The sequence below is a fragment of the Haliaeetus albicilla genome, chromosome 10 (genome assembly GCF_947461875.1).
Source record: "Haliaeetus albicilla chromosome 10, bHalAlb1.1, whole genome shotgun sequence".
Classification (NCBI taxonomy): Eukaryota; Metazoa; Chordata; class Aves; order Accipitriformes; family Accipitridae; genus Haliaeetus; species Haliaeetus albicilla.
In genome coordinates this window covers 33,305,185-33,327,111 of record NC_091492.1, presented here as the reverse complement: position 1 = coordinate 33,327,111, position 21,927 = coordinate 33,305,185, and the positions used below count along the sequence as shown (strand labels likewise).

General features: G+C 38.3%; 1 protein-coding gene across 1 annotated transcript in view; it reads right to left on the bottom strand.

The window, feature by feature from the left end:
* Positions 1-6,836: 6,836 nt before the first annotated feature.
* GLT1D1 (glycosyltransferase 1 domain containing 1) overlaps positions 6,837-21,927 on the bottom strand; it is a 57,353-nt gene continuing 42,262 nt past the window's right edge. The window contains exons 11-12 of the mRNA XM_069794892.1: positions 14,619-14,717; positions 6,837-8,340 (exon numbers count right to left, since the gene is read on the bottom strand). Of these exons, the coding sequence (XP_069650993.1) occupies positions 8,194-8,340; positions 14,619-14,717 (246 nt within the window). The 3' untranslated portion in view covers positions 6,837-8,193. The remainder of the gene's footprint in view (positions 8,341-14,618; positions 14,718-21,927) is intronic.

Here is a 21,927-nt window from a genome sequence, read left to right as displayed (position 1 = left end):
ACAAATAGTTTTCTATATTTATGAGATTCTCACATGAAGGTGAAATGAATCTTGCTAACTGTAAAGTAATTTAGACAAAATCAGTTCCTGGCTATTTGTCTTCATGCAGAAATTCCCCTGCTGAGGATTCATTTCTCTTCCACGGGTCCAGGACTGCCTCTGCTTGTTTCTTTGCAGGCAGGACACGCACTTGTGCTCTCTCTCTCTCTTTCCAGCTGAGCTGCTCTGTGTGTGTCCATGTGTGTCCATCACTGGCACCAATTGCAATCTACCACTGACCCTTCTTGCCAGACAAGCTCAGGCACATCACACTCACCCGTTCTTTGCCTCCAAAGTTCATATTCAGGAATTTGGCACCTTCTGAGAGAGGTCAGTGTTGCACAAAGCCTTCCCATTTTCTCCTGAGCTGCCCATCGACACTACAGATGCCAGCTGAACCTCCGCACATCTCCGTTACATGGCTTTTAGTGTACTGGTTCAATCAATTGCCTGGGGCTGGGACTGGAGACGTTGAACCAGACACATAAATAGGAGCCTTCCATGAGAATGAATGACTGCTGCTGAAAAGCTACAGACCTGAAGATCAGTTCTTCCTGTTTAAAAATGGGATTTAACTTTACGGGTGTCAGCAGCGTGAGGTAGGAGTGTAGTGACAATAGAGACTGACTCTCTTAGACTGGTCCTTCCATTTAAAGCCTGATGAAGCTGTGATCTCACAGTGCCACCAGCTGTATGATGGAGCTTTGTTTCAATGGGATGAAAGCAGTTGGTCTTGGCAGTCTCAACCTAGTCCTTGCGAACAAGCATTTGCATTCAGTCCCAACAAAAATCCCTCCACTGTGGTTCACTGGGCTGCAGAGATACCACAGTCCAGGACCAGAAGATATATTCTAGTCCAGTGAGTGACTTGCTGTGTGATATGTTCCCTTCCACGACACAGTTCAGCCCCCCAGTCTGCTCTGTTGTCTCCTGATGTGACATTTAGAATGATGTTGCATCGCACTGGCAAAACTCAAGCAAGTGCTACAATATTAGCAGGCTGGAGCTCCTGCAGTGACCTGTAGAGGCATGTGCAGTTATCAGGAGATCCCAGCCTCACAGAACAGAGTCTAAAATGCACTTTTCTTTTAAGGGGGGGGACTCCCTAGTTTGCAGTCTTACCTGCTGGAGAAGAGAACAATAGTTCTATGAATTACTCTTCTCCTTATCCTCAAAACAAATGCAAACTTCTTGAAAGATATCAGTAATAATCCTTCAAAGCTTCCCCTGCTTAGCAGAGAGAAGGGTTGAGGCTACACCTCTTCTTTTTTTTTTCTGCTTTGGCTGACTTTCCCATTTCATTTATGGTTTTCCCTGTAAGTCCACGAGCATGCCTACAGCTCCCGCTTCTCAGTGGTACAAAATGCCCCGTTGTTCTGGGCTACTGCTGCAAAAGGCATCCCATATTTGAGCCGGGTTAGGCGACTCAATCCTGCTGTAGAGCTGCCTGTTGGCAAAACCTGAGCTTGGCAAGCTGGAGGATAAAAGAACAGAAGTAGCTTCAGTGTGGAACAATGTTACCTTAACAGTGATGGCTGGCAGACTTCGCCCTCCCCATGCAAGCTTAAACACATCCTGATGTTTTATTCAAACAAATGACATGCAGGGACAAACGTTTTAAGAGTGGAGGGGATAGAAAAATGATCTCATTAAGCTACAGAAAAGTAACTAAAAAGGATGGAAGATGCACTAGGTAACTAGATGTGTAATACTGCAGGGACACCTTGGAGCATTTCCCAAGGCTACAACAGTAAGGGATGTAATCAGTGAGAAACAGTAAATACAAAACCAAAGATGAGCTACAGGCTTTGTGAAATACTGTAAAGCTGTTCAGAATAGAATCATTACTAGGGTCATACTAAGATCAAAAGAGAGTGACATGGTATTAAAAGATGATGAATATTCAGAACATGTAATACTAATGTTCCCCTATTCCAGAAAATGGTTATTAAATTTCCCCATTGCGTCTTACTTTGCTATACTTTCATACAGAAAAAGATGCAACTTTTTTGCCTGAGTTGCAGTGCAGTCTGTAAATAGCAGCATTGTCACTAACACTTGGCCAGACAAACTTGTTTTAAACCACATTACAAAGTGTGAGCCAGCCTTTAATGCCTTTATTCATGTCAGATGATAGCACCTTGTAATGCAACAGTTGCTGAGGCTGTTTGAGGAGCAAGAGGTAATGCCACAATAGTGTCACAGTCTGACTCTGAATTCAGCGGTCAACTTCTAAAGAAGGACTGAAATGCTAACATTTTGTACCAATATCTGAGAGCATTATTACTTCATTAGAGTGTGTTACCTTTACAGCCTTACCTTGCTCTTCAAATAACGGTTTGTTGTTGTTGTTGGATTATACCAGGTACCTAACTGGGGATTGGAGAGCCAATAGTTTGCCAAGAGTATTTATTATTTCTGCTGTAGACCAGCACACTGTTGTGGTAAAAGCCATGCAGATAGCCTGCAGCCTCCTCCTGCCCCAAAAGCTCGGAGCCCTCGTGCTAAAGAGCGTGGGCAAGCACTGCCTCTGGAAAGCTCGGCAATTATTTGGGTGACTCAGGCATGCACCGCAGTGGGTGATGCAAGGTGTGACCACTTCTGCAAGTTAAGCAGGAATTTCTATCTTTTTTAATGGGATGTCAGGTGACTTCTTACTTAAACATATCTTTAAAAGGAAAAAAAAGTAAGGAAAGAAGCTAGGAGGCTGTAAGGGATGGCAAAGGCCATGCTCCAAGCATATAAGCTTTTGATATATTACTCAAGTTAAATTAAAGATTCCGGAACTCATTTCACTTCATTAAAGCCACTAAAATAACAGCGCAACTTTTCAACGGCAGGGATTAATTTTTGAAGAAGTAGAGGGGCGTTTAGCTTCAATGCCTGATGTAACTTGATTGAATCAGAAAAATGAAATAAGTGACCTCTATCTAGCAAGGTTATAGTTATAGCTGGACTTACGTCTTAAGAAGATTTGTGCTGAAGTACACAAGAACAGAAATTGCAATGTAGGAAGCATACTAAAAGACGAAAGAGGTGATACGACTTGCTTCTGGAGTAGGAAGGGTTAAAGGGTGCTGTAGGGGTGTTTTAAATGCTGTTTCAGGTCAGGTGTCCACAACTATGATTTCTCAGTAACCAGATGTTCTCTGCTGTTCTTATTAAAATGTATTGTTTAATTTTAAATAAATGTTTTAAATTAGCTTAATGGTAATGCTCTAGGGAAAATGAATCTCTAGAATCATTTTTCAGGCACTGGACAAAACAAATACTGGCCTACATTTTTGGAAAGGATGAGAGATTTCAAGTGCCCTCAATATTTAATACCTAAAATTAGATGTCATAGGAATGACATGGAACAGTTACTTGATGAAAATATGGTTCATTTAAAGAGGATTAAATTGCACATAAAAATTATCCACCCCTTTAACAAAATTTAGATTGTTTTTAAAAAATTAGAAATCCTGGTTTTATCTTACAATTTGTTCTTGTATTGGTGACCATAAGTCTCTTTTTTTTTAATAGTAGATCCTTTACGCTAAAATTCTAAATGCAGTTAAGACTTTGGAAGATCAAGACTTTCCTTTGACTATGTCAGGCAGAATTAAAGGTACCCATGGCCTCTAGGAATACTGGGACGTGCAAGGAGATACCAAGCAATTGCAGCTCAGGCTGTAGAGACCTGCTCTTATATGGGGTTTAAGTTTCAAACATTAAAGCAACTGGGCTTGGACCAACCAGACAGAGGAAGGTGGAAGTGAAATAAATTCTGGAGTGATGAAATTACTTTGGACAACTTAATGAAAAAAAATGTTCAGATCCCACTGAGCCATTAAATGATTGATTTCCACATGGAAGCACCCATCTCCTCTGACAAGCCCTTGACAAAACTGTTTCTTTATTTTCATGTGGAATGGTTCTTGACCAAAAGATTAAAAAGACTGAGGGGAGAAAGGGACAGAATGGGTTATGAGCCCAATAGAGAGGAGAAAATACGTTGAAAAAGAAGACTGAAGTACTTGTGCATTCATTAAACATAAAAGTAGCATTTGCAGATGTTTGGATGTCTTAATACTCAGGCTAAGTTGATGGTAAATGATTTGCAGAAGGAGTACAAGTACTTTTAAGTCTTCCAATATATAATTTAAGATTCTCTTTTGACGGTTGTCTTTACGTCCCGATATGTCAAGAAGGTTAATAGCAAAACATCAAAACTGATTTCCCTGAGATCACCAAGCAACTACCTTTTGCTAATTTGGAGCTCTGAAGTTCTGTTAGAAATTGAAATCACAATGGTCAGCATCAGACTGCCAGTGCCATCCCAAAGGGCTCTGAATTAAGCTGTTGACTCAGCCAAGCTACCAAAGCCATCACGGCTGAACATGTAGGAATCGTGCAAACCTTGGCATCCCTGGTAACTATTGCAACAATCAACTTTTGCGATGTGCAAAAGCTGAATTTAAAATGTTAATGCTCAAAACGCCATGTCACTTTAATTATTTTTGGAGCTAAGTCTCCTCAGGTATAGTCTTTTCTAAAATATTGAAAGAATGTGCTAATATCCTTACAGCCATAGTCATACTCCCGTTCCTTCCTCTGCTGCTTTTTGTCTGAAATATTCTAAATATTTCTAAAATGAGCTGTAAGGAGTCCAAAGAGAAAAGTTTTACTTTTGTTTTCTTTAAATCCTTAGAGATATATATCTAAATCCTTTCCCCAGTTCTGTCAGACTACATTCTTTCCCTCCAGAAGCACCGTACAGCCCACCTCTGAGGTGCTCTGGTTATTGCTAAGCTAAGCCAGTTCAGGAGGTGGGAGCTGGTAAATCCTTGCTGGTTTAAGCCAACAGTAAATTTTTGCCTGGGGGCAGGCAAAAATGGGAAGACTTAACTCAGTATCACTGTTCTTAGGGCATACGCTGGTTAAGTCTGTAATGGGAATGTAGAAACTAACTGTAAAAATTGGAGTATGTATGCTTTAGGGCTAATTAAAATGAAATCCTAATTCAGGAAGCTCTCATTCCACACACCACAGGCTCTAGCTGGGTTTGGCCACACGCTACCAAATTGTCTCCACTTCTGAAATAATTGTGCCGAGAAAGGAAACAGCGTAGTAGCACCCATTGTACAGGTCCACTGCTTTCATTCAGGTCCTGTGGATTCAATGGCAGAATTAATTGCAAAATAAAATGCATGTAATTGGATTAATTAACAGTACATTTCAAGGTCCTGAAATACAGAATTAGCCGCGGGGTAAATGCACAATGCAGGTTTTTCCTGCAAGCAGAACAAATGCTATTTTTGGAGTTGTATCTGTATCTCATCACAGCGTGCCTTGCTTAAAAAGCTACTAGGATAAGAAATGGGGCTTTGAAGGGGGAAGAGAAATACTACAATTAGGGCTGCAGGACAACAAAAGGTTTAGTCTTAAATATAAAAACATTTGAGTGAAGTTGCTTGAAAGATAATTATACCTAAAATTGCTTGCATGGGTCTAATATTTTCTTTACAAGGACTTACAAGATTCATTGAATATTTATGGACCTGGAACATAAGACTGGATGAAATTTAAAACATAAATTCAATAGCAATTTATTATGATGAAATTCCCTAGCAGTTGTTGCCCCAACCTTTTAGCCTTAATAGACAGGCTTCATGTTGCAGAACACAAGCCCATGTGATAAATGATATCAAAGCTGAATGCCCTTGATTGATGAACGCTGCCTCGTTTGATGACTGTAAAACAGTCCTGAGGGCTGATCTCACCACTATTTTGGTTGTTTTCTTTTTTTTTTTCTTAATGCATATATTGCAGAAGGGTTGTTTGTGCTTCTGGTATGGTTATCACATGCAAATGAGCATGCTGTTTCCCAGATGCAGATTTCATATTTATAGATTAAATACAGCCTGAAAAATCATATGTTAATTACATTCTGAGGGTGTAGCAGAATTTCTCACTTGAACATGTTTTGTTTTGCTGGAAATAGCACAAATTCCAGATCAATGTATTTAGTTGCTTGAAGCTTGGTAATAAATATATCGTGCTTTAGAAAAAGCTTTCTAATCATTACTATTACTAATAATTTACTATTAGCTCAGTGCTTAGATTTCTATCCCACAATATTTATTCGTTTATTTGTTTTTAATAATCTGTATTTCTCAGAAGACAACCAATACTATAGGAAGGGGCGGTGGGGGAATGGCTAAGGATCAAAGGCAAATGAGCACGTTATCAGAGATACACTGGCAGAGGAGAGCTGGGAGAAGATGTTCTGAGAGGAACAGGACTCCCTGGAGTCCGCTCAGTTAGCTACAAATGGTCTTTTTTATTCTGTTGCCTATAAAGGTCCCATACCACATACGTCATGCTGAAAATCCATGTTGTAGGGGTTCCTCCTTTAGTATATAGTTTGCTGTGGCCAAAAGAGACACTGCAATCCCACGAGAGGCCTCACTACTCACAGGTAACGGAGATGTCCAAAGAAATATGGCTCCTCCTGAGACAGCAGGGAAAACCCAGCAGGCTGGTTCAGCTGCAGATTTAGAAACTGCTCAGTGGTAGATGTTGGCTGGTGGCTTTTAAACTGAGAACTAGCACGATGTACTTACACCCCAGCATGTCAAAGGGAAATATTTAGGAAATATTTAGGAAAAATGTGCTCAGAAGGGTGTGTAGCAATTCTTGGATTTCAAATCAGGCCAGTTTTGCCCTTGAGGATTGTGTTATCGAAGGCAATGCTGAGCAGAAGCCCATTAGGATAAAAGGGGGGGAAATTTTGGAGAAGTCAATACATGACATTCAAATTACTTTCTTGTTTACTGTCCCAACAGCTGCAAAACATCAAAAATAAAGAGGAATGCTTAAAATACACAGTGAACTTCATTATTACAAAGAAAAGTCTGACACAACAATAGAAAACATCTCACTGGTTCTCACTGGGGGCAGCCTATACAAAGCAGCCTATACAAAGCACATAGAGTTGGTAGTTAAAAATATGACCCTCTTTTTTTTCTGTAAATGTAAGAAGTCCTTTGATGACTTATTATGGATTCAAAGATAGGCCCATAATCACTGGGCTGGCAGGAACGATTAGTATGGACTTCAAGCACAGATAAGTCTCACTTTAAGATAGCCTGCTGCCATATACTACAATATATCCTGAAAGCCACAAACGAGAATGAACAGTACCAAAATACATAGTAAATTCAAAATATCTCCCCCCCCCCCCCCCCTTCATCCCTTTTTACAGCTCTCATAAATCTTTTGGTAAATAAGTAAATCACAGAGGTACCAAAGAAACTGGCAAACTAAGAGGTAGTTTGTGTAACAAAGCGTCTCTGTCTGCAAGCACGTCTTGCTGCTGCGGGCAGCACTGAGCAGCTCTGGAATCTGAAGCCATGTACGGCTGTTGGGTGCTGTTCCAACCTTCCTGCTCTAGTCCCAGCACCCAAGAGAAAATGCAGGCATGGGACTGTTTGGTCATATCAGCTTATCTGAAAACAATTCAGGTACTTAGAGGGCAGTACAAGACATGCCCTATACTCCTCACTTTTCCCAAGCATCAACACTCTGCCTGCTTTTTGGCCCCCTGATCATTATGCAGTCAACAGATATGTTGATCTTTCAGTCTTAAGAAAGCTTTCATCTTAATGATTTTATACACTGTTTATGTAACTAATCTTGGCTTTATGGACGTATATGTGCATGTCACGTGTACCCAAATACATTCAGACTGGTATAACTGGAAAGAAAACTGCTACTGCAGTTTCATTAGGATGCAACACCATCAGAACATTTGATGTGAGCTCTATGTGGTGGAGTGCTTCACTGTGTACAAGAAATCACCCTCCCTTTGAGGCCTTACAACAACAAAAATTTTGTGTCTGCTCAAGGAGTATATTTCTCCTATGTGATCTTACAAAACGATACCAGCCTCTGATGAATTGGTACACTAGAGACAGTGTGCTGAATTAGATAAATGTGATAGTTTGAAGTAGCAGGCAACTCCTGTGATGTTGGTATGTTTGAATAGAATAATAATGCATGTCCTACTATCTCGTCTAAAAAGAAACCAAGAGGTACCCAAAGCTAATTACATATCCATCATTAAAGTGCTCTACATAGACTGCCGGGTATCAGCTGTAGTCTTGCAGTTCACTGGAGTCTTAGGACAAGAGTCTGATAGGCTTTTCTTTCACTTTCCCATGAATGATGTTTCTTCACGTAGTCTTTGGCCCTTGTTACAATTTCTCTTTCCATAATGGGGTCATTCATCAAACTCTTGGACAGCGCAACAAACTCCTAAAAAAGATAAAGAAAATAATAAATTAAAAGTTCCTTGAAGTTCTAATGATACTGAAATAGCTTGTACCCATATCTTGATTTTGGTAAAGCACTTCAACTGTGAGCCAATATATGAAGCTATTCAAAGTCATTTTTCAAGGTCAAGTACCATAGTTTTTTTATAAACAATGATCAATAAATAATTATTTTATATATTATTTTACACAGCCCACGAACTAAGACATTTAAAATCAAAGACAATCCAAAGAGCATTAAGACAAATACGAGCAACAAATTTAATGACACAAAAATTGTTTGCCTACCCACGTGTTAGAAAACCAGGCTGGTTATAAATTAAACAATTCACCTGCTCTCCTGCATGGAGGACAACTGGCATTAGATGTTTGATCTCAGCTCAGCTAAACTTATATCTCATTGCTACTGTGACATCTTTAGTTAATTTTATGGTAAGATTAAAAAACTCACTACATAAATATAGTCACAGAACAAAGATAAGAGCAGGCATGCAGCAACAAGCTCTTCCGAGTAGATGTATGTGGGCAGTTACAGATACAGCAGTGTTAGCTCAAGAAACTCTGCAAAAAAGCCACCTATGAATTTCCTTTAACTTTACTGGGCAAAATACTAGACCTCACAGATTACAACTATTCCTTTGCCTGCTCCTCTGCCACTCTAATTTAGTTTTAGGGAAGAGAAATTGTGAACTTCAAACGTGTGAAAGGAGATTTGATGTCTGAACTAATCTCTTCTGAGCAGCTGGTCTAATTTTCTATCAAGAGACAACTTCCAATACTTCAGCTTGATTACAAATGTGCTCAGATCTACGCAAAATAGTGTCTTGGTTCAGCTCAGAAAAGTAGATAGCTATTGTGTCACTGGAAAATTAAGATAACGCATTACTACACAATTGGTAGTGAAGATCAGTGCATTGGGACATGGGGAACAAAAAGGATGGGAGAAGCAGATCTATTATTTACACAGTCTGTCAGCTATGAAAGGAAAATCACAAATAAGACCAGAGTTCATATCAACACTAGGTTAACTAGCAAACTATACTTGAAAACCTAAGTACACAGTGTATCGAAATACATACGCAGGTATAAAATCTTTGGTTACCACAGAATCATGTTGCTGTTGTAATGCAAGGGATGCCTATGCATAATACATAACTATAACGTGACCCCTGGGAAACACTGATATGTGAAATCACATTGAACATGTTATAATTACTGCTTTGACTCTCACTGACAAGACAAACTATCAATATATGCATCACTGCCATGAAGTTTAAAGAGTCAGAGATGCACATCAGTTCTGTTGGAAAGGTCTGTAACTAGGTAATAGAAGAAGATGATTTTCATACATGCATATTAACAGTAACCTCTTATTTTACGTAACATCAGTACTGCTTGTAATCTTTGCTCTGTCCACACAGCACTGAAAGTGCGGCCTCTGGAAGAGCCACGAGGGCCACGTGCTTCATACCCGGCCTGCTCTCCGCCCACAACTACCTTGCATTCAGGTACGTGCTAACTGAAGTAGCGTATTGAGTCCCTTACTTGGAACCCACGCGGTCTGAAGAGGGTATTTTCGGACTGCTTGTGAGCCTGTCCCTAAAGAAGCTAGGTGAGGCTGGTCTAGACAGTACCCTGAGGCTGCATCTATCAGACACTGCAGATACAGAGCCAATGACTCCAACTTTAGAGACACGTTCTTTTCCTCCCTCCATATCTGCCAAGAGAACAGAACAGGGAAGGTGGGAAAGTCTTACATGACTTATGCTGCCTTCATCCAATTGCCTGTATAATCACAGTAATAAATACTGTTCACACTGAACTACATTCCAACTTTAATTTTATGCTCCTGTGGAGGATTTTATTTAAAGTAATGTTTAAAAATAATTTATGTAAATTACCTAAGAACAGAAGCAGCAATGTAACATTTCTTGACAGGTAGTCCTATTAGCATTCTTTTAAAATGTGGATATAGAGGACAAAAACTTGGAAACATGTAAATGATAGAAGAAATAAGATCCTTATTCACAGTTACAATACTTGATGCTGGGGATAATTTCAGGAAAATGCCAAACCAAGTCCAAAGCATAAAAGTTGAGAAACTGCAGGACAGAGAAAAAGCAAATGGAAAAATACCAGGAGACAGAGAATAAGGACTTCTCAGCTTTATCCTTACTTCTTCTGCTAATCAAATGTGACCACCTACAAGTCACTTGCAATCTCACTGGAAGCCAATGGAAAGATTCACTATGACTTATCTGGGTTTTGCCTCATACCCTTCAAGCAGCTGGCTTAGCTTGTTTTCAGTTTTGGATGCTCAGCTTTAGATAGCAATAACTTCATTTTCCAGGTGTCTCCCTTAACTACAGCTGACTTCCATTTCAGTTGTAGTTTTGTGGTAGGCCTGAAGCATGGGCTCCCACTTGCAGAATGCAGACATTCAGAACTCAGGGCTCTTTCAGAAAACGGAGCACTTACTTAATTTTTCTTTTCTAGAAGCCTATGATACACAAACTACTTACGGTGTGGTAACATTTCTCTTTATCAGCTGTTATGCTGTATTTGTGCAAGTGATATTTGCACAAATATTTGTGCACTCTCATATTTTTTGTAGATGTGAAGTAAGCTTCACTTTTGGTGAAAGGGGCAAAATTCACAAATTACTTTCCAATTATCAAACATAAGGGTATGCACTTCAGCAGCCAAAATGAAGGAGGTAATAGGCATGCTAACTTAATACTTGGGGGACATCCATATTTCTAATAAGCCCTTTGTTCACATACAGAAACGGGTATAATTACTATACATGTGACAGAAAAACACAGTGTAAAAGTTGAACCTCAGTAGTTAGCTACAACCCAGAAAAAAACAGGGGAGAAGATCATCTTATATAGATCCAGAACTGATTTACATGTGCCCTTTTTATGGGTAGTACTTCACTTCAAACACAGGCATTTTTCAACAGCAACATCCATAATAGATTCTTCTCCTGGTAAATTGACCAATCATTTTTAAAGGAAATGCCAGCTTCTCTATACAGCACCTAAAAGAAATTCTGTGTAAGATTTTGCAGAGACACTGAAGTACAGTTTATCTGGGAGATAAAGCTAGAAAATGAGTGCACTGAGTAAAAAGGATGAATATTCCTTCAATTACCACAAGAACTACACTGGTGCCGCAGCTCACACATAATGAAAATAAGATGCATGGTTAATATATTATTTATATAATGAAAGTAAGTCTCCAATTAAACCATTTCATATCAGCTTCAGCAGATAAAAGAACATGATTCTTAAACAACAGAGAATCACCCCAGGGAAGGCAAACGCCAGATGTAAATTCAGAATAGCGACAGATCTACCTAGTGGCAGGCAAAGCTCAGAAGTTAGCTGGCACATCTGTGTACTTCATAGGGCAATGGGCCAGTATTTCTAAGGGAGTACAAGCAGTGATTGCTGGCACTGCCAAAAATTACAAATTAGTCTATTCAGTGTGAAGGTGCAAAGGTCTAAAAACTTTGGCTATATTCTGGCTTGAAGCCCTGGTAGAAATGGCATTGACCCATGTTTGGCAGAGGAGACCAATGTACCTTGAATGTATTGCTGCCTGCACTCAGCTGAGCTGCGTTTCCCTCTTACCACTTCAAAAGTTGTCTCTGCTAACAGTAGTCTTTCCAGGTCCCGCTCTCTTCCAAACTCTGTTTATGCTTGGCCCCCCTCTTATTGGCTTTAAAGTTTATTTACCTCCTTCTGTTTATTTAGCTCCTTCTGTGAGCTTTTACAGATGCTGAATTTTGAAACTTAGGATGCTGAATAATTCTTTGTGTCTTCCCTTTTAACATGGTTTTGAGTTATTTACTGCCCAAAAGCCGCTGGCTATTCTTCTCTCTCACTTATTTTTTTTATTTCAGGTCCCATTAACTCAGTGTCAAATATTCCATAAACCTGCAAATTCAAGTAGTGGCAAGATCAAACCGTGACTTAAAAGTAATGCGCACAGATGATGTAGTATCAAGGACAAAACATTTCATTGCTTTCACTTTTGCATTCACTGTTTTCACCTGAGTGTTGTCTTCAGTGATTGGCAAGGCTTTCTCTACTTCCAGTCATGACGCCTCAGCCTATGTGCACATGGTAAGTGTTCTAACCTAATCGCATTTCTTTGATCTAATATAACTCTCAACCTCTGACAGAGTGTGTACAGTGGTTTAAAAACTGTATTTGTTATGGTTTGGGGAGATAAGGAACAAGAGAATATGGTTGCTTTATCTTTAAAACCACAAGTGATGATGATTGGCATTCTGAGCTCATCTCTGCAAGAAGAAAGTTTTTCAACACCTCTGCAGTGGGATTAGAGTATCATCCTGTAAACAAGTATTTTCCTGACCCATGTGCAAACTTTGATAGTTTATACATTATTTCACACCAATGAAAATATAAAAGGGCTTTTATTAAATGAGATACAATTGCTGTTTTACAGAGAAACAGGGATATTGCTTTCCTTTCTAAGATAGGGTAACTGCACAGTGATTCCAGTACAAACATTACCTAGGAGTATGATAGCTAATATGGTAATGCAAGTTACCATCTACACTTAAAAGAAATTCCGTGGACTTCTGAAATAGAACAACAGCAAAAAAGCGGTCAACAAGCAGCACTAGAATAGGGGGGTTTCCAATCTTTGGCATAGCACATTGCAGAGAAGGGAGCTCAGACAGAAGGGGTTTATATAAACTAAGATTATAGCGTTCTAGACGTATTTACAGCCTGTGACTCTAGTTGTGATATAAAAGAAAGTCCTTAGCCATTTGTACAGTCACTGATGTCACTGGGACTACATCTGTGCTTAAAATTGCACTTTAAGTGAGGAAATATATAGCATATTTTTAATTAATCTTGAATTCTAAATAAACACTTGGAATGTAGGATGCTTGGAGATCACAGAAGAGGCTTCTTACAAGGATGTATGATGAAGCTAATTGGGTCTGGTATGAATAATGTGTTTGAATTCCAAGCCAAATGTAACTGGCATGTTGAGGGAAACAACAGAATGTATCAGAATTAATATCAGGAGAGCCATCAGCCTGTGTGTTCAACATGACCATATATCCTTGAAGTTTGAAGAAGCATATGGAAGTTAATGGGCTTTTTGCAGGGAAAACATATACAAATAATTTTAAAAATCGCTCCATATCTCACCCTCCACTAGCCTGGAAGTACCCCATTTCCAAAGGATATTGCAAGAAGAGGGAATTCTTCCACAACAAAATAAATTCCAGAAGTTAACAAAGAAATTTTTTTGTAGAAACCATTGGAAACATTGAATATTCCAGGAAAAAAAAGCCACCAAAGCCAAACCATGAGCTGCAAGAATTTTTCTATTAAAAAAGCCCTCCAAAACTGAGAGAATTCACCTTCCTTAAACACAACTTAATAAGATGCATTAATCACACACTCCACAAAGTAAGTAAATACGATACTTTTTCTACTTCGCAAAATTATCAAATGGACTGTTCTAGTAAGGTTTTTTTAATCTTGAGCTGGATAAAACCACTGAGGGAATGTGTGTCTGAAAGTCATCTTCCACAGCATATACGAATATGTAACAGCAAAGACAGAATGCAGGAAATATACTGAAATGAAAATTTCCAGCATTTAAATATGGGTAGTGTTCCCTCTCCCCACTCTTACTTATCTTCACAGAAACTCCATTCTAACACTTTACTTAATTTTAGTCATTAATTATTTTCTGACTGAGCAATACCTTGGACTTAATAATGCTTCATATTAACACTTACTGCTAGAAATAATAGATAACGTATTATCTAAAACTTCAGGCTCATGGTTCTCTTTCGGTTAGCTACTGCTTGTCTAATATGAGTTCAGTATTTCAGTTAGTACCTGGAGAGAAATACGACATAGGGATCGCATCTCTTCCAGGGTTTGCTTATGGAACCTTCAAAACTGAAGTGCAGCAAGTTGATGAGAACCCAGCCCTGTTCAGATGGCAGGCTCTAAAGCAGCACAGGCTAGACAAACATTCAGCAAGGCTGACACCTAGTAAAAGTTTAGTGAACTGCAAAGTGAATGTGAGACAACAGCAGAGCTTCAAGAAAGGCAGTCTAACACCCAGGTTTTCAGGAGAATCTGAGAAAAACGGCCGAGAGGAAAAGCCAAGTTTCCAGACAGACACAAACATGTAATGGAAAATGAACCTGACCTTTGGAAGGGAAAGGTCTAAGGATTTCTTGGTTTTTTTTACCTGGGGATTTGAAAATAGCATTCCTGTTTCCTTATGTTTTATTATTGCTGCATTCCCAGGAATGTTCCTTGCCAGCACTGGAATACATAAATCCATTGCCTAGAGGAATATAGAAAAAGGGAACAACAGTTTATTAGGATTCAGGAATCCTGAGATGTTAATGACGACAATTTTAAAATGAAAAGCAGAAACAACAAACCAGACCTCTTTCCCATCTCTCCAATTTTTAAGCTGAAATATACCATGTGATCTCCTATATGGAACTTTTCTGAAATATTTTGTTTATATTTTTGTTGGTCTTGTAACTTTGAACATATTATCAGAAGCAATCAATCGAGAAAGTCAATGGATAGCTGCTTCATCCTTTGTTCTTTTCCACCTCAAAGTATGCAGTTTGTTTCCCATTGGAAGCTCCTGACATATGGCAGGCTTGAAGAGGATAAAATTAAAGTTCAGATCAAAGGTTGTCACTGTAACTCCTACTGTTATTGTGCATAGATGAGAAGATTAGTTCATAGCACAAAAAGCCAGTTCTCCCCAACAAAGTATCTGTTCTTGTTCCATTAAAACACATTTTTCACAGATTTTCTGTAACATGTGCAGAGCTGGAGAAATGTGGGCAGTTCAACAACAGTGAAGGTGACCGTGGAAATCACTTGGCTCTTTCTCCTCAGCCCTGATTCCTATGGATCATATAGAACTCTGGAAGCAGTTTGACTTTTGACAGCATCTGTTACTATGGCCTGTCTTGGACCTTGAGCGTTCAAGGACTGCAGTGATGAAGCTTCTGACTGAACTATACCACGGAGAGGAGAAAAAAGGTTATGCTTTCAGAACACGTTAAGCTTTCAAAACATATTATCTACTAAGCTATTGGTATGGGACTTCTCAGAGACCAAGGAATACATCTGAAGAAGTAAGATTTGATTTGACATAAATTATAGGCTGGTTGCTTGATATATTTATTCATTCATTTGTATGTATACGTATGTGTGCATGTATGTATATACATAAAAAAAAGGAAAGGAAGTGTGGGGTCTCAACATGGTAGCATTTCAGGTTGCCTGCAGTATCAGGAGCAGAGATGCAACACAGCATCCGTTCAAAGCTAATAAACCATTTCAAGAGACCTAACGCCTGGCAACTTTAAAATATAGATAGCTTAGATTTTGAAGTAACTAGCGTGCAAACCCTGGCCACTCAACTCTGTCACTCATGCATATCCTGATCTGAAACTTTAATTGCTATTGATGAATTAGGAAGTCTTGAGATGCACTGACTGTAAAACCAGAAAAACTCATATTGTGCAATTATCACAGTGTCAAACAAGAAAAAAAAAAATCACTCCCTCCAAATCTTCAATGTTTCATACTGATTCCCTGTCACTTCAGAGTGAATGCATTTTTAATTACTGTCATTACACTCCCGGATGGGGAGCAATTTTGCTTTAGTCTACATAGCAAGAAAACAAAACTCTAAGGAGAAAACTATGCTTTTTTATAGTTCAGACAAAACTGAAGGCAAAAATACCCTGGCTGATAACATACAGACCCAATTATGTTTTTAAGAGTGACGGACTGCTGTGACTTAACAACCTGTCTTAATAGTTAAAATATCCAAGAGAAACACTGTTTAAATCACCACTGCAGATGAACTTACTCTGGACATAGAACTTCTATAGTCTTTTTGGCACAAACATCTGCTTTGCAGCAGCTAGCTCTAAAAATAATAATAATCCTTAATGAAATAAGGAGTTCTACACTTTGTATCAGAAACTACGGGATCAGCTGGAGGTAATTCAGACAAATAGACTAATGAAGTGAACACAAACCAGAATATATAAGTGAGAAATATAAAAACTATAGACCAGATGTCTGAATTTATTTAAGTATCTAAAGTTGTTGAGATACAGCTTTTTTTAAAATAAAAAAAAGTCATTTTGGTGAGAGGAAATACAGTTTTGGTCATCCACAAATTTGTCATTTGCTCTGACGTCACTGTTAAACAAAAGAAATCTGTTTTCCAAAGGTAGATTTACAAAAACATTTGACGACAGTATCTACTTATCAGTACAGCAAAGTTTATAGAACTTCAAAGTTCACCCAGGAAATGAGAGATATCGGTGCCCCACTCTGCCTGACAGGTTTTGAATCTGCAGGTCGAGGAATTTGCTTTTGGCTCTAATTACCCAATTACAGACCTAACACGGGGTTCCCACAGAAGCATCAACATCTCCAAGAGAGACAGAATTTCTGATTCAGCTCTTTTTCGGCCCTTCCTATTGACAGGCTTAAACACCCTTGTGTTCAGTCTGCTGGCTGTTGACCTCATTCAAACACGTTCAATGAACAGGGAATGAAGATATTTCACTTGAACTTCTGAACTGAAAATCAAGAGCTTGATAGTGGCAGTGAAGTGTGTCGGCATTCATTGTCACCTGCCTAAGACCCTCTCCTCACCTCTCTGGATTTCTCCTTTTAAAAAACAAAACCGTAAGAGTATTTATTTCAGGTTTGGCTACTTTCCAAACAAGTGATTGTCTATTCAAGGGAAAGAACACCATTAAAAAAAAAGACAGAAAGAAAGAATGAAAGAAGAAAACACACAAAACGCAGCACAACCACCCCAGGACTGATGGTTGGAAGTGCCACTATCCCCACAAATGGTTACCTGCAAGACAGAGGGGAGTTTGGATTCGAGCATGTCGGATGCAGTGGATAGTGGACACTGTGCTGTTGGGCTAACATCGATAGTCAACATCAAATCTGTGTGTGAGTGGCCTGTGGCAGTTCCGTGTTGGACTGTACCTAATGGTGTGGTTGCATAGGCTGGCACAGTATTGCTGCACTGCAGTTTAGACTGGATTGTAGCACGCATTTTAAAAAACAAAAATTGTCTCAACATATGCTCATTCACTTCTATTTCTGACTGCTACATAGTTGATGATGCATTGAAGTTGATCACTAAGTTTATATTTCATTTTCCGTAATTTCTGAACTCTAAAGGGAAAGACATTTGTTCCGTCTCATAGAGCTGAAGGGCAGTAGCTGCTACGTAAGAAAACTTTCGGGTCCCAAAACACATAGGTACCAATGAATTATAGCTACTGAAAGACAGAACAGATGGACAAATACATAAGGTGTGGGGCTGCCTTTATGCCAGCTAGCCTTAAACAAATGGATTGGGCTGTAAATAATTACTGCATGAAGTGGCTTAGAATTTAATTTAGATACTTAGTCTATTTTTAAGCAGTAAAAAGAATCATTTGCATTGTTGAAGATATGTATAATTTACTGACCTATGTTCCACAAATAATAGCATAAAATAACATTTTAGTCCATTGGCCATCTGTTTTGTTACATTATTCTGACTGCAAATGTGTTTTAATGCTATTTCAGAAGGATGCAGGGTGTAAATTTCAGCTTTGGAAGCATGTTACACAATAAGCATTTCTAACCAGCAGTATAAGGCTTATAGAGTAAATACAGGTTTTGTTTACTGTTTTGTCTTCTGGATTGTCCCTCGTTTTCTTCCTCCTAGCCTATGCACCTTTTTGTTGGCCCCTCTTCAATGTTGCTGCTCTACAACAACCCTTCATTTTTATTTTTTTATTTTTATAGTTTGCTGTGGCTTATATTCCCAGCTACTAGGCCTGTACTTCATATGTTGTCTAAGACTGGATTTTGCTTTATAACAGAATAGAGTCTGACCATCTTCCTTTTCTATGACAATTTTTTTTAATTGGCTTTTTCTTGGTAAAAGCGTAACAACCTAATGACTTTTACAACCGTTGGAATACTCTTGAGAGCACAGAAAAAGTACTCCAATGAAATGGTGATGGAAAAAAACCTCTTTCTTACCAACTACATAGAGAACATATAAAATTTTCCAGTAGCAGTGCCTTTTTTCACCATCACATGCCCAGGAACATGCAGAACTCCTGAGCTTACTGATGAAGAGATTTATTTTAAACGCTTGCTATAATGCTTGTTTTCTCTTCTTCAGATACCAAACAGAAAACAGATCAGTTATCGCAAAATCTCTGCAATATCAGTACTAGATGACAAAGTAATTAGTTATGGCTTCTAGTTCTTTCATACCTTAAGGCAGGTTGAAATAGATATGATTATATATTTATCTCATTTATCTATTAAATATTTATCTCATACTAAAATACTGTTTACAGATTCATGACCTTGTTAAATTTTGAACTTGGAAGAGAATGAAAGTTGCATTTCCAAATTCAAGCAAGATGTTATCTCCAGCCTAGGACCAAAAGATTTTTATACATAGTTTTCTGCCTTATTAATTTAACAAGATCTTAACAGATGGCCCTTCGTAGTGCTGGCCATCTCAAGCAGGGACTTGACTTTATTAGATTGACGCTTCCTCTGAGAGAGAGATTTTTACAGTAGGATATTTTATAAGCATGTCATCAGATCCCACTGTACAACTGTCCACAGTTGTATGTCTAGTAAACAGACATACAATACCAAAATCCTTATAACTTTAGAAGAAGAATTCAAACAGGTCTGAGGTACTAAAAAGGGCAAGCTTCAGGTAGTTTCTCAAGCAATAACTAAAGACCTAATTCTGCTTGTAGAAAATCCTGACTCAGCTGGGACCGGAGCTGTTGTCTCACAACACCTGTGCCATGTCTGTTGGACTTTCCTTCCTATAATGCAAGATTTCAGTTTGCACCTGTAATTGGTAACTCATTTGCTTGTAACCAACATGCACCTGAACTAGCAATGTCAGGCATCTGAAAGCATGCCAGCTCTTTTATCCCTGTTACATGAGTTCCGTGATAAACTCCAAGTTCTGAGTTACCAGTTCAGAGATTAGGCTGTCCTTCCTCCACTATTCAACAACAAGGCAATATAGGACTGAGGCTGGTGGAAAGAAGTGTGTTACACCTATGGTTATAGATTTTCCAGGAGGAAATATTCCACTTCAGAATATGTGAAATTGCATTTTATCTTCAAGACATGATTATGCATGAACACAAAACAAACCTGACTATTAGGTTTGACATTATTCCACCAATGTAATAACAGAAGAAAGGAGAGCAGGGTCTTTTTGTCCTCTTTTTATGAAAAAGTTACTATGTACAAGGAAATACCCAACAGCCTACTATAGGTCATGTCTTGCAGTTAGAAGAGAGAATTTAGTTTTTCCACTATGGTCAATTGCCAGTCTATTTTAGCATGTTTAGCTGTTAAACTCAGATTAAGACTTAAAGGTAGATTAAACGTTGATTAACTTTTAGTTAAAGGTAGTGTCTTCAGTAGAATTAAATGTATCAATCATAAGACTAGCCTAGGACCTGATATGCACAGCTACATGTAAGATAAAAAAGTAATACTAACTCATCTTATATATATATATAAAAATACATACATATATATAAATAAATTCAGCACGAAAAGTTAAAATGAATACTTCTTGATAATTCATCCTAATATATACTTTTTCCTGATGTAAGAAAAACATCAAAATGGAGGAAGCTAATGTTGCAAGTGCCTATAAAGACATGCTGCACAGAATGCTCTTTTGCCAGAATAGTCTTGTAATTCTTAGAGAAAGAAAAGAAATAGAACAGAAGAGTTGTTGGAGGGGGGGTGTCTTTTTTTTCTTTTTTTTTTTTTTGACGGGTCTGGGTATGAATTGGGAATATATTGCTTAGCATAACTGTGTAGGAAACTTAAAGGAAGAGCTTTCCAGTAGAGGTGGTATTTGACTATTTAATAGCCCTGACAGGATAATTGAATAGTTCAGCCACACAGAGAAGAGCTCAAATAAAAACCTTCCTTGTTGATTTAGTCTTATAGTTATCAGATTCAAAACTTCTCAGAATTGCAACTTCAAAAGAGGAGAGCAAAAATCAGTAATTCCTGCAGCAGGCTCAATATTCCCTCTGAAGTAAATTGGCATTATCTTTTTGCTTTAAGTTACCACATATTTGTTAAGACACTGAACTTAGAAGATTGCTCCCTCTCCTGATAAAAGCTAAGGAAAGTGCCTTTTAACTGCTCAAATCTGATGGGAAAATTTTGGGGAAAACTATACCAATTGTCCTGTCAGTCCTGAGTTTGCATACAGATTTGTATCAGGCCAGGCACACTTGCACTTTGGTTGCAGATGCTGTGTCTCCTAATAGTCTTTCTGGTTTGCTTTTCTCCCCCTTTCCCCCAGCCCCCTCTAACTTACTGACACTCTCAGGAAATAAATCAGATGGATTTTCGGTCAACTGTTATGTGAGTAGTCCTGAAGGGAACATGTAACTGGTGAGGAGGAAGTGACAGTTACTTAACTTTTACTTCTCTGAGGCACTGACTTAGTTGGGGCTGTGTAATGTGTTGGTACACTCCATTTCATCTCAACTACCAAACATACAAGATTTGTTTAGCCTGCCACGCTGGTAAGTTTAGAAATGTCACAGTCTGTAGTAATTGTTGTTTATAGAGTATTGTTGCTGTGAAACAGCATCTGCTTCCACCTCTGAGCATTGGCATTTTAGACAGGAAATACACATTTGCTATCTTACCACCATCTAACTTTCATAATTCTTACAATGCTTAGTTCTTACTTATGAGGGCTTTCAGATGTGCAGAAGAAAAGCACGCTGGAAATGCAACATGTGATTACTCATTAGAAACAAATAGGAGATTCATTAGTACAAATCATGTAATAGTTTCTATGAACTTCTGAGATCATCACAAACCAACATTCAGCAGTCACCAAAAAAAAAATGGAATAGTAAACGGCATCTGCCCAAAGAACTTCCACTTTAAGTACATTTAATTTTTTTCCTAGAAAGCATTTGATACTAAGCAGTGCCCTACTTTGACACGTATGAAATAAACCTGGTTATTAATTTTCAATATGGATGGCAAAAAAATTAACAGAGCATGTCATTCATTCATTAATCATTTCAGAATTAAATAACCAAATAGAGCTCTTAGATTGCTTTTTGAAAGGATGTAAAAATAAATGAAAGTCTATTCTAGCAACATTATAAGGAAGTGGATGTTGAATCAAGAATAGTGACAACCCCAGTAAATCAGAATGATCCTTATATCTCAGGTCTGTATTGTTAATTTAACAGGATTGATAAAATTACATTCTGTCCTTTAAAAAATAAATAGACAAAGCATAAAAAAAAGTCAGTTCAAAGGAAGCAAACCTTAATTACTAACACTTCCAAACCCAATTATTTTAGTTTTGTCTTCACTAGCTTTGAAACATGGACAAAAAATGTTGACACACATTTCCACTGACACAAGGTGATTTCAGATTCACTATAACC